The sequence below is a fragment of the Cavia porcellus genome, unplaced genomic scaffold (assembly GCF_034190915.1).
Source record: "Cavia porcellus strain 051 isolate PalLab524CR breed Dunkin Hartley unplaced genomic scaffold, mCavPor4.1 scaffold_23, whole genome shotgun sequence".
NCBI classification, from domain to species: Eukaryota; Metazoa; Chordata; class Mammalia; order Rodentia; family Caviidae; genus Cavia; species Cavia porcellus.
In genome coordinates, this window is record NW_026947506.1 from 35,062,619 (window position 1) to 35,074,706 (window position 12,088).

The 12,088-nt window shown below is 49.2% G+C and overlaps 1 protein-coding gene across 1 annotated transcript; it reads left to right on the forward strand.

The window, feature by feature from the left end:
- Positions 1 to 1,686: 1,686 nt before the first annotated feature.
- On the forward strand, positions 1,687 to 7,691 carry LOC100720970 (ubiquitin carboxyl-terminal hydrolase 42-like). Its single transcript, XM_063234115.1, has 4 exons — positions 1,687 to 3,134; positions 4,342 to 4,607; positions 6,341 to 6,384; positions 7,504 to 7,691. The coding sequence occupies exons 1-4, from the start codon at positions 1,771 to 1,773 to the stop codon at positions 7,588 to 7,590; spliced, it is 1,761 nt and encodes a 586-aa protein (XP_063090185.1). The 5' UTR covers positions 1,687 to 1,770; the 3' UTR covers positions 7,591 to 7,691.
- The last annotated feature ends 4,397 nt before the right edge of the window (positions 7,692 to 12,088 follow it).

Consider the following 12,088-nt stretch of genomic DNA (forward strand, 5'->3'; position numbering starts at 1 on the left):
CCCCTGAGATTCCAGAACACCCTGAGAAACAAAAAACCACCATCGGAATCATAAGCTGGCTGTTCTCCAAGCCCAGCCTGTTTGTCTGTCTGTCTATCTATCTATCTATCCATCTATCTATCTATCTATCTGAAAAATAACCTATAGGGTATGTCAGTTTGCCTTTGAGGAGACTGAGAAAGCTGTCTGTGACTGCTTGTCGTTTTCCTCTGTGTCGCCTGCCCTGGCCAGCAGTGCCCTTGCACACCTCTGAATCCGACCCACGTGCTTTCCCATTTCATCTTTTTAATGATGAATGAGTATGTGAAGGGCAAACTGAGTTTAGAGAAAGAGGGGTCCCAGCGCTGTCATGAAGCATGTATTTTGTAAGGGCCTCTCTAGAAATTTGAAGTTAAATCACAGAAAATATAATTTATCCCCATATTCAATTTTAGCAAAAATCAATATATTCACCTACCTGTAACGTAACTCAGGAATAAGAGGAAAGGAGTTTGAAATGCAGGCGTGGTTGCTTCGTGTGCAAACTGCAGATGAAACCACTGCTGCAGGACTCTGCATCAGGTGGCAGCCGCCCGCCCGCAGGTTCACCGTGTGACCGTTCAGCATAAACGCTGCCTCCAGATTTGCCATCTGCACTGTCGGGCTGCGGTGGTGACTGACTTTTGGTGAAGTTCCAGCCGCATCACGGTGTGACCATTCCTCAGTTTACACGGTTGTTGGATACCTGGGGAGTGTAGTGTCCGTGAAAACTGTGGCAGTAACACGACTGGGATTTTCACCCATGGGTGTGAGGACGTGCAGGGGAGGAGCCTCCTCCTGGCACTGCGCAGCCCAGATGGCCCCTGAGACCCTGAGTCAGGGTGCAGAACTGTTAAGGGTGAAGAGGCAGAGAACGCTCACTCCCACTTGACCTTAAGATAGAGCAGCGGAGCTGCGCTGTCATTTCACAGTGATCTTCCCTGGTTTCTTTCCTAACCCACCCTGGTCCCCAAATTCAGTGTGCAAGAGAACAATTACACATTTGTGTAAATGAGGCCCTGTAGGTACTGCAGCCAAGCACGCCTTCCTTTGCGTGTGGCCCCAAGAACCCCGCTTCTACTCTCAGGACAACGAACTTCCCCGTGGGGACTGGGGACAGGTTATCTCCTCACTGAAGAGCCGAGATCCAGGCGGGTGATTGATTGTTTCCTGGCAGCTGGCAGCTAACCTTGAGAGTGTGTCAGAAGCTTCCCAGGTGCCAACGGCAGCCTGCAGTTCCTGCAGAAGGTTTCCCCAGAGCCTCAGTGAGTCCCTGTTTTCCACGATTCAAGGAGCTGTTGGCTCTGTCTGGAAATAGCTGCTGTGCTTCTGAGGCTCCAAGAGGAAGAAGGGAGCCAGAAAAGTCGGCAGTCCGTGATTCGGCTTTTTGTTTAGACTTAATTTTTAAGAATTAGAAATGTGTCTGGAAATAGGAAACGTCTAGAGGTGCAGAATTATTATTGGTGGAAAATAGGATTGATATAATTTTCTTCTTATTTAATGAGAAAATTTGGTATCTAGAGATGATAGCCTGATAGTGGCTTGTAGCCAGCTATATATAAAGTGATAAAATATTTAGTAAATGTAAGCCATGGCAAAACCTGTATAAGCAGTCATGCTAACTATTGGCTTGTCTCTTTCTTTCGGCGGGGATGCAGTCCACCTGGAACAGGGCAGAGTCCATCAGGGGACCTCACTGTGGTGCTTGAGGCTGGCAGCCCCACTGCTGGTTCCCCCAAGAAACTGGACAGGATGAGTCTGTGCAGCAAATTTCAGAAGGCTTTGCTGCCCGCTGGTAGCAGCCTCACACCTACCAAAGAGGTTACCCCAGAAGACAGCTCAGACAAACTGGATGAGTCTTTGCCCATGGTGAACAACCTTTGTCACACAAACAAGACCAGCACGGGGCAAGATCCGCTTCCTGAACCCTGTGACGCGGTGAAGGGAACACAGGACTGCAGCGAAACCATCCAGGAGTACAAAGTGTTGCTACCTTCGAACCTGCAGGACCCTAGTCCAGGAGACACAGTGGAGCAGCTGAGCCCAGCTTCCTCCACACAACCAGAAGGTGGGCATGAGCCCGAGCTCTCCGTTTCCCTCAGCGGAGAGCAGTGTGGTGACATAGAGGCCCCGTCCTGGAGCACAGGCAAATCTGCAGATGCACTGCCCTCTGCTCAGCCACACGGGACCCCAGGCCCCCATCCTGATGGCCCTAGGCACAGTCATGGGGAGAGATGTGACAAAGACAAAGCCGGCCAGAAGGCTCCAGATCGTCCTGCATTTAACAGGAAAATCAGCAGCCTCAAGAAAACTGACAGAGGACGTTACTGTAACCATCGAGACTGCTCCTCTGATGGGGAACACATGAAGAGAAATCGGAGCAGGAGTAGGAGTCAGAGGAGGACTGGGGGTCATTGGCACAGAAAGCGGCACTCCTACACCAGGAAAAACAGCAAACAGGAGTGCCACACTGCTGTGCAGCCCCGCAGCAGGAGTCGGCACCCTCTGTGCTGTGGGGAGTCAGTCAGTCCCAGCAAGCGCTGCGGTCTGGGAAGGTTCAGCTGCCACCACTCCCGAACCAGGAGAGGGGCCGAGCAGCGGGACAGGAGCCGATATCACCGCTCAGGCAGTGACCACACCTGGCTCCAAAAGACAGGTGACCCCAAGAAGATGCGGTGGGACCGGTATAGGTATTACCCCGACAGGTACACCCCATATGCAGGCAGGAAGCCCAGTGTAAAGCAGCCACACAAGGACTCCTCCTGGGCCAGGAAAGGCAGGGAGCCTCCTGCCCGGGTGAGGGAGCGGACCCACTTCCACAGCCCTTGCACAGGTGCCGCACCCCCTTTCCCTCTGCACCCCGAGGGCCACTCCCAGGAAAAAGCTGCCTTTGGAGCTGAGGACAGTGGCTGTGGCCTGTCTGATCGGTTTTATGAACACAAAAGCATGAAGTCACACAAACGTAGATATGAGAGCGCAAAAAGTAATGACAGTCATAAGGAAAAGAAAGCCCACAGGAGCCTGCTGAGAGACCTGGAGGAGCCTAAGGCGAAGAAGCACAAAAGGTCAAAAAAGAAGAAGAAATCTAAAGACCAACGCCAGGAGCGTGACCACAGGTGAGGGCGGGCTCTCCCAGCGGAGTCTGAATTCCTCCTCTGTGGGTTTTGAGACTTCAGTTTCCGCACATTTCTAAAATGGTGCAGCTTTCAAGCTCTGTCTTACTTCATGTGTCATAAAATGTCTCACTTTGCCACTCTCAGGTAATGCTTTATACCTCTCCTGGGAGTAAATGTGAGCTCTGTAGAGGGAACTTGGGGATCTCTCACTTCAAGATTGGTGGTCAGGTGTAGTTACATTTTTATATCTGCTATTTTTTTTCAAACTTAGTGACTACCCGGTCAGCAGAAAATGGGGGGCCATAGTTCTGCTGATATTTGGCTGCCTGCCTAGAGTGGAGGTCTGAGGGCATTATTATTTTCTTGGCTTTTATCTCTAATTCTCAATCTGAAACCTAAATGTCTTTGTACTTTTAAAATGCTAACTAGGTAGTTGGTGGGTGGTATGATGTGTATGTGGTGTGGTGTGTGGTGTGTGGTGTGTGTGTGTGGTGTGTGTGGTGTGTGGTGTGGTGTGTATGGTGTGTGATGTGTGTGGTGTGTGGTATATGTGTGATGTGTGTGTGGTGTCTGGTTGTGTGTGTGGTGTGTATGGTGTGGTGTGTATGGTGTGTGATGTGTGTGTGGTGTGTGGTGCTGGGGATGAAATCCACAGCCTTGTGCTCATGAGGCAAGTGCTCTGACCAGTGAGCCACACGCCCAGCCCCAGCAACTGCCTTAAACTGACTGGTTCAAAACAAGAAGAGTGAGCATGAATGGAATCCCATGTATTCTTCTTGACTTCTTTTAAAATTAATCCTAGCAAAAGATTGCCAACAGCCATATGTAAATAGGCAATAGTTAGGAAAAGGAATCAGCTCACAAGCCTCTCCCTCCTCTATGGCTGAGGCACAGGGCAGAATATCCTTCTTTCCTTCTTTTGGCCACTGATTCCAGGAGATGTCACTTAAGTCCTGCAGGTCATGTCCCGGCTGACAGCCCCAGCACCACGGAAGGGTATGTGCCAGGAGCGGAGCTGAAGTTGCTGAATTTCTGGCCTTGGGCTTTAAAAATCACTACAGGGGAAAGTAGAGAACACATTTTTAACTAGATAAGCATTTACCTGAGCCCAAACATGGAGCGGCCTCAGTAAGTCATGACAGTGCCAGGTGCTGTCTGAGATGGTGCTGGTATTTGGGTTGCTAATTTCTGGCTGCTGCTTCTGCAGGCATCATCTGGATCCAGATGTTCTAGATGTATACTCTGACACTGACCTCTACAGACACAAAGAGAATAAAAAGAAAAAGGAAAGGCACTCAAGGAACTCAAAACACTCTAAAAAAGAACCAGGACTGCACCTGCTGAAGGCCTCCAGCCATGGGAACATCAGCTATTTCAAGAGACTCGAGGGCAGCTACCTGCTCACCGACGGCCTGCCCATGGAGGACACTGGATCTTTCCCAAAGAAGAGCCACGTATTGGCATACAGCCAGGGTAAGAGGAGATTCTTGGAGCTCCTGAGAAAAACTCTGCCAAGGTTTTTGAAGTGGTGACTGACACACAGAGATGGAACCTGAGGTGGCCTGAAAGTGCGTGAGTGATACAGGGCTCCTGCCTCGTCCACCTTGACACCCAGGCCCCTAGTGACTCATTGTCTCTGTGTAATTTGGGTGCCTGACACTGATCCCTAGCATCAAAGCTAGAATGGTTACGTGGAAGTGGAATTTATGACCCTGGAATTTAGGCACTCTGGGTGTCTGAGTATGTGCTCCCAAGACAGAACTTTTGTTTTTCATGCATTTTTGGAAGCTATGCTTTTGCAGTGTTTGCTTTACTCTGCTGATTCCTTAAAGCATCCAGAGTGTATCCCAGTTCATAATTTGATGACCTGGGCCATTAGAAATCTTAGTGGTCTCCTCTGCCAGGGATGCCTTTGAGGCTCCTGGCCTGCTATCCCACTCTGGGCTCCCGGGCATCTCGGATTTCTGTGTGTAGACTGCTCTTTGTGGTCTGATTGCAGTGGGGCAGCCCCTCCCCCTTTGTGACTGGTTCCCTGAGGAGGAGGCCTGAGAAGCTTGTTAAGAGTGAAAGTGATGGGAGTTGGGGCCGGGCACAGGTTGGCAAGCTGCGTCTTGAAGGCCAAAGCCGGGCCTGTGCCTGTCGCTCATCACCTGTGAGTAAGAATGGCTTTCGTGTTTTCAAAACTTCCAAAGAGCAGTAGCACTTTGCTTCCCCTGAACGATGTGTGAAATCCAAATGTCAGTGTCTGTAGACTTTGGCTGAAGCGTGCAGTGGTCTGTGTGAGGTTGGTGCTCCTGACAGAGGTGAGTAGTCACCGCTGAGACCTCACAGCCCACCACACTCAGTGTGTGTCACCTGGCCCTTCACAGGGAAGAAACTTAGCCAGGCCCTGCCCTAGACACTGAGGGGCACTTTCTTGAGTCAAGGCCATGCACATCAGTGTGCTACCTAAGGATTGGGTAGTGACACAGATCTGGTCTGTGTGTTCGGCAGGGTCCCAGCATTGTCAGAATCCCTCATCCTGGCTGGGCAGGTCAAGCCAGAGCCCACCCATCTGGGGACAGCAGCCTCCATAGTGTTGGCATGGCATTCAGGGCCGGGTCCACTCAGCCACTGCAGATGCTGCAGTCAGGTCATGTCTGAGTGGTGGCCCATTCTGTCCCCAGTGCAGGACCACTGATGACTGGTTTGCAGCCAGCACTTCTGCCAGGAGCACAGACCAAGGGCCCTTGGACTCCGGGCCTCCTGAGAGGGGGCCTGGCTGAGGCCAGCACTCTGCCATCTTCTGTGCACTTGTGCTCCTGTGTCCTGACCTTTGACCACTCACCTTTCTCCTGCAAACCCCTGACCTCTGGCTCCATTCAAATCCAGTTAATCTCTTTGGCCCTGGCCTGAAGTCCATTCCATCCTCCTGTGAGAACTCAGCAGTGTGATGGGGCAGGTGTGGCCTGTCCCCTAGCCCCAGCCTCTGGGGCATCTTCCTTGGGACCAGAGGCCCTCATCTTCATGGGAACTCACTTTCCTCTCAGGAGGACCTTGCAGGAGGGGCAGTGTGCCAGCCTGCACTCGCTCAGCCTGATGTGGGGCTGATCACAGGCAGCCAGTGTTAAGTTACAAGAAAACTAAGTCTAACTGTAACCACATAATGCACAGATACCACAAATTGTACAAAGTCACTAAAAGGTTTCCTAACCTTTGTCTTCTAGGTGATGGAAAACTTAGCCTCAAAACAAAAAATTTACGAATGAAAGTAAGTACTTTCTTGTGTGTCCATTTTCTTCTTTGTAGAAACACAGAGGGGGACAGAGAAGGCACTGACATCCTGAGGAAAACCTAATTCCCTGGGGTTGAGCTGTGGAAACAGCAGCAGGAGTGGGGGGCACTGAACTCCAAACCAGCACCGGAGAGCGTGGAGACCTCTTTTCCCAGTCAGCTTTCCAGGACTAGGGCAGCCTCGGCAAGGGAAGACAGGGCTGGTTGCTCCCTCCTCCCTCACTGGAAGAAGCCAGCAGGGCCCCATCTGAATCAGAGTTATCGGATAAGCATCTGGGATGAGAAGCCCATGTGTGTCCCCTACCCAGACAGCAGAGCCCATCCCAGGAGCTCAGCGCCTAGGCCTAGAGGTCACACTGAGGCTGGGTCACAGCCCTCACCTGACACGGCCGCTCTGTTGGGATGAGGTCTGGGTGACTTAGAGCAGAGCCTTCGTGGTGTCGAGGCTGGGTCTGAATCACTTGTATTCTGTGGCTCTGGAGGTAAAAAGGGTAGTGAGCCATTTAACCCACGACAGGAAACTGCCCTTGTGTCTCATACCCGATCAGCAAGGGGGATTTTAAATGAATTTCAAGCTGGGCCTGGTGGCACACTCCTGTAGTCCCTGTGGGAACCTGAGGTAGGAGGATCATTCCAAATTCAAGACCAGCCTGGGCTACAAAGTGAGACCAAGGCCAGTCTGAACCACGTAGCAAACCCTATCTTAAAAAAACAAAGATAAATAGACTTCAAGAGGAATTATCTATACAAGATCAGTATGCAGTAATTGGCATGCTTTATCTGTGTGTCCTCAAGGGAAAGCACTAACTCTGAGGAACTAAGCTCTTCCTGAGGATTAGAAGCCACAGTTGGGGTTCAGGCTGGGCGGGTGCAGCAGGGCCCAGCAGATGGTGCCTCCCTAGCCAGACGCCAGCGGTTCCTCTGCAGCTGCCTGGCATCCCTGGGTTTCTCTACTGCCATTCAGGAAGGCAGTGATGACTTCAAGGGAAAAGAGCTTCCCAAAGACCAAGGGAACCTGCCGCAGGGTGGGACAGAAAGGGGGGCCTGGATTCCTGGGGTCTCTGCCTTCAACTAATGCTTGTGCCTCGTCTTTCAGATTCAACATGCTCCAAAGAGGCCATGCCACCTCAGCCTAAATATTAAAGAAAAATTTGTGCAAGTCTGCATGGTACTTCCTCTCTAAGCATTGTGCAGTTTTTATCATCTATTTGGAGGGGAGGGGTTTTTTCATTTTTAACGTTGCCTTAATTACCCTTATTCTAAAAGAATAAACACTTTCTACAACTGCAGACTATGTAAGATACAGTGTATATAAATCACATTGAAAATAACATCTGGAATAGAACATCTGAAATGCTGCTTGATTCTGGATTCTGATTGGTTAGTCATATTTCATGTAATGTTCCTCCAAGTTAGAATCTGGTGGAAGACCAACTGGGAAACCATGAAATTGTTTAAAAGTGCAAACTGACAGTGCACATATTTAACTTAAAGACTTATTTAAAAGTTTACAAGCTCTCAACTAGACTTTAAGGGAAGTCTGTTTTCTGTGATTTCTGATTGTAGATACTAATTTGCTTCCTATATTAGTTGTGTTGAAGGTTTGAAAATGTATTTTATAGACAAGTTCTTTTTATTAATTTTGTGGGACTTTTCCAATCAATTTACCATTTATAATGAGTATTCACATTATGAATGTATAGTCCAAACACCTATAAAGCTTACAGTATATTTTTATTATGTAATACTTTTTTATACTGTGTCTTGTCACTTGTGTGACATTAGAGTCTGAGTTGTCAACTTGGGTGCCTTAAAGGTTCTAGTAATAGACAACATCATGCTGTGGTTTTATTTTTAATATGGATATGCTATCAAACTGTGACACACTCAAAACTCACTGGCCCTGCATCAGGAGATGGAGTGGGGAAAACTGCATTTAATACAGATGGAAACTGTTTCTATCTGAATAAATTGTATGGCTTAGACAGTTTGCATTCAGAGATGTGTAAAGTTTGATCTTTGTTTTATGAAATATTATAAAAGCACTTGCCCCTGTAAATACACAGTGTGTACAATCTGTAGAGCACGTGAATGGCAGGAAATTAAACACTTTGTGCCATTTGTTACTTGTTTTCCCCATTTGCTTCCAGCCATGTCTTCTCTGACTTTGGGTTCACTTTCCTCAAACCTCCACAGCTCTGGCTGGCGTCTCAGGAGGTGCCTCAGACCTCAGAGGTGGGTCAGGGAGAACCAGCAGTGGTCTGCTGGACCCAACACGTGTCTATTTTAAAGAAGCATGTCTTGGACAACCTTGTTTTGACAACATGAGATTTAGTGAGGACAGTATTGCAAGTTTTAGCAGCACACACCTGTCAGTTGTACTGTTCATTTTGCAATGAAATATCAGTAGATATTTTGATATCAATAGAAAATTCATACAAGTTGTCAGCGGTATATATATTGAATAACAAAACACCCCACCAATCAATATGTGTACATTATTTGTATATTATCTATGTTTAGGTAATAGAAATGTTTTTGAGGGAAAGAAAAATAAGAAAATGAGAAATCACAACTTGTGGATTCTGGTCTATAATAGACCTAACTGCTCAGCAAAGCACATCTGCCTAGATGTGTGCATTTGAAACCTTCAAAATAGGCCCTGCTTTGTGTGAAGCATTAAATGCTGCTTCACCTATAAACATCTTTGAGTCCATTTGGTGCCACATTAAACTACATGAAAATGTTTCAGGACCCCAGAGATGTGGGGGCTTTGGGTGTAGATCTAGGGTGATTCCAAATAAACCTCAAAGTATAACCAGGGCCCAGTGAGACAGCTAGGGGTGCTGTGGAGAGGCCATCTCCCTCCCAGTTTTCCTCCTCAGAACTGCCTGCTGCCCTTTGTCTCTGGAAGAAACCTTACTTTGGCCAGAGTTGGGACTGATGACTCAGGACGGAGTGCAGACCCTCAGGCGGGGAGGTGAAGAGCATGACTACCCCTGAAGTGGAGTGTGGTGGGGTCCCCACTTCTAGGCAGCCTGGTGGAAGCCAGGTATGCAGCACGATGGCCGACACGCTCAGGGTTAATACTGTCACAAAAAAAACTGGTGTTAAATGATTTCATGGAATGCTCTTGATAGGGCAAGTCATTTAAGATTTTGAGCTCCAAGGCCTTCTGTATGGCCGTGAAAGATTCACCACTAGGGGACTTCATGTTCACGTCAACACTAAAACAGAGAGCTCCACAACCCCAGGGCCATACCTGGGTTAGATAGAAGGGAGGAGAGAAACCTGTTCCTCCCTGTATGCACTGCTGAGCCAGCACTGCTGCAGTCGCTGGCAGAGCTGGCCCGAGGGTGACCCACAGTGGGAAGGCATTGTGGTTGGTCCAGGTCCAGGCAGCTGGGAGCCAAGTTGCATATACACCAGTCACACATGTCAAGGCTTCAGGACTGGGAGAGGGATCAGTAAAGTAGCAGCATGAAAGTTTGGAAATAAATAAGTCTAAGGCATGATGGAGAGTTCTAGCCTTGGGGACTCTGCAGTCTGGTGTGACATAAAGCTACGCACTAAGGTCAGTTACCCAGAGGCAAAGGGCCCCAGGGCTGCAAAGTCTCCACCTGAAGGCAGCTCATGGGAAGACGTATTTCTGCACTGAGTCTGAGGTTTTCATTGCTGGACTTGCTTTTGCACAAGAACACAGAGAACCTCCAAGGGGTGCAAACTGAGTGCACCAGCACAGACAGGGCGGGGCAGCAAGTCTGGCCAGGGGTCACCAATCAAACAGCCCATGTATGAAGCTAAAGAGGGCCCAGGTGTTAATGCATGGGCATCACAAAGGTGCAAACAAAGCTCCCCAAAGGGGAGATTGTATTATCTACTGCCCTTGTCCTTGTCCAGCTGACAGTCTCAGTGGTGGGGCCATCAATCCCTCTGTTGTATGTGGACGTGGGCCCATCCCACTTTAGAATTGGAGTTCTCCACTGTTCACAGAAAACCCTAAGTGCGGCACATAGTGCTACAAGAAAAGGACAATAGACTATTCCCACCTGAATATATGTTCAGTCATTAAAAAATCTACTTGTCAGGGAGATAAGCACTTTGCTGGAGGCTTGAAGTAGCAATGGATGTGGCCAAAAGCTGATCTCACACATGTATTCCACAGAAACAGAACTGCTGCTTCTGTGGGCTGGGAACAGTCCATACAAGCAGTTTCCTGTTTCCTGAGAATGTGCCTGAGTCTCACCCACGCTGCACAGCTTCAGTTGGTGCCTGCATCCTGACTATGTCATGCCCTGTGCTGAGAGGGACCCTGTTTGCCTAGTCTGTGCAGGGTCACCCTACAAGGGTGACTTGAGTCACACTTCATGTCTGAGAGTGGATGAGGAAGCTACAGGGGCAAGAGAGGCTACAGGTGCCAACATCACAGGATGGCACTTTCCCAGACTCCCCTGTGCCCCCCTCAGCTGCCCACTGAGCTATGTCTGGCTGTATCTGGCCAAATTCACAATTCCCTTAAGTGTTCTACATTCTCGTTTTGGTGGCCTTATCTCCTCAATCAGGAAACACGTCAGAAAACACCAGCCTCTCTCACGCCTTCATTTCATCCACTTGTTTATATCGCCAGAGCACCAGAGGCCACCTGAGCTGCCACGAAGGCTGGCAACCTCACCTCCCTGCAGGGGACACACTCAGGCAGCACAGGGCCTGGAAGGGAGTTGCCTGACCCAGTGAAGGGCCTCCTTGCTCAGGCCAAGCACTGTGGCTGCATCTTTAGACGTAGTCTTCCTCCTGCCCCTATTCTAGCACCACGAGCACAATGTGATGTGAAAAGTCTGCTGTGTATCTCAGGTCACTCAGGCATCGAACTCCAAGGCTACAATACTTGGCTTTTAGGAAAAGATTCAGAACTCTTCTAAATCTCATCACAGCCAGAGAAAAGTCAAAGAGCAATGCTGCAGGTTGAAGGCCTCAGTGGGAACAGTGGGCCCACAGGATGCACCCCAGCACCCATCAGCCAAGGCAGCCCATGGCTGTACAGTTGTCATCAAGCCATGTCTTTAATCTTCCCTCAATAAAAATTCATTTAAAAGTCTCCAGAACTCCAGCCCTCGGATCTTACATGCTACACAGAAATACTCTGTCCTGAGAAGCAGCTGGAAAACAATGCTGTCATCTCATGGGCTTTACTGCCAAGGGAAGATAAAAATCCATCCCCCAGTGTCAAGCCCTAAAAAGCCTAAATTTGTTCATAGAGTACAAACTCCATTAGATTTCTTTGTTCCTGATAAGGAAGCCTTTGAGATGTCCCCAGAATCCCTCTAGCAGGTGCAAACATGCATTGCTCGATTACTATGGGGCACTTGTGACTCTACAGGGACAGGCTGTTGCTGCTGCAAGACCCTAAAGATGGGGGGGGGTCTAGTTTGTTCCCAGCGTCCCCATGTACTTCTGCTCCTAGCTGTCTTGACCCTATCACTAGGGGTAGGTGTCACATACACCACACTGTGCACAACACCATTCCCCCGCCAAGTCAAGCCAAATGAATCAGATGAATGGCAGCCACAGATCGGAGCTTCACACAGACCGACATGGGGAAGAGAAACCCAGAGACGAATGAGCCGCTTGGGGAGGGGAGGAAGCCACTGGGTACCTACCTCCTAACGCAGGACAAGCAGGGA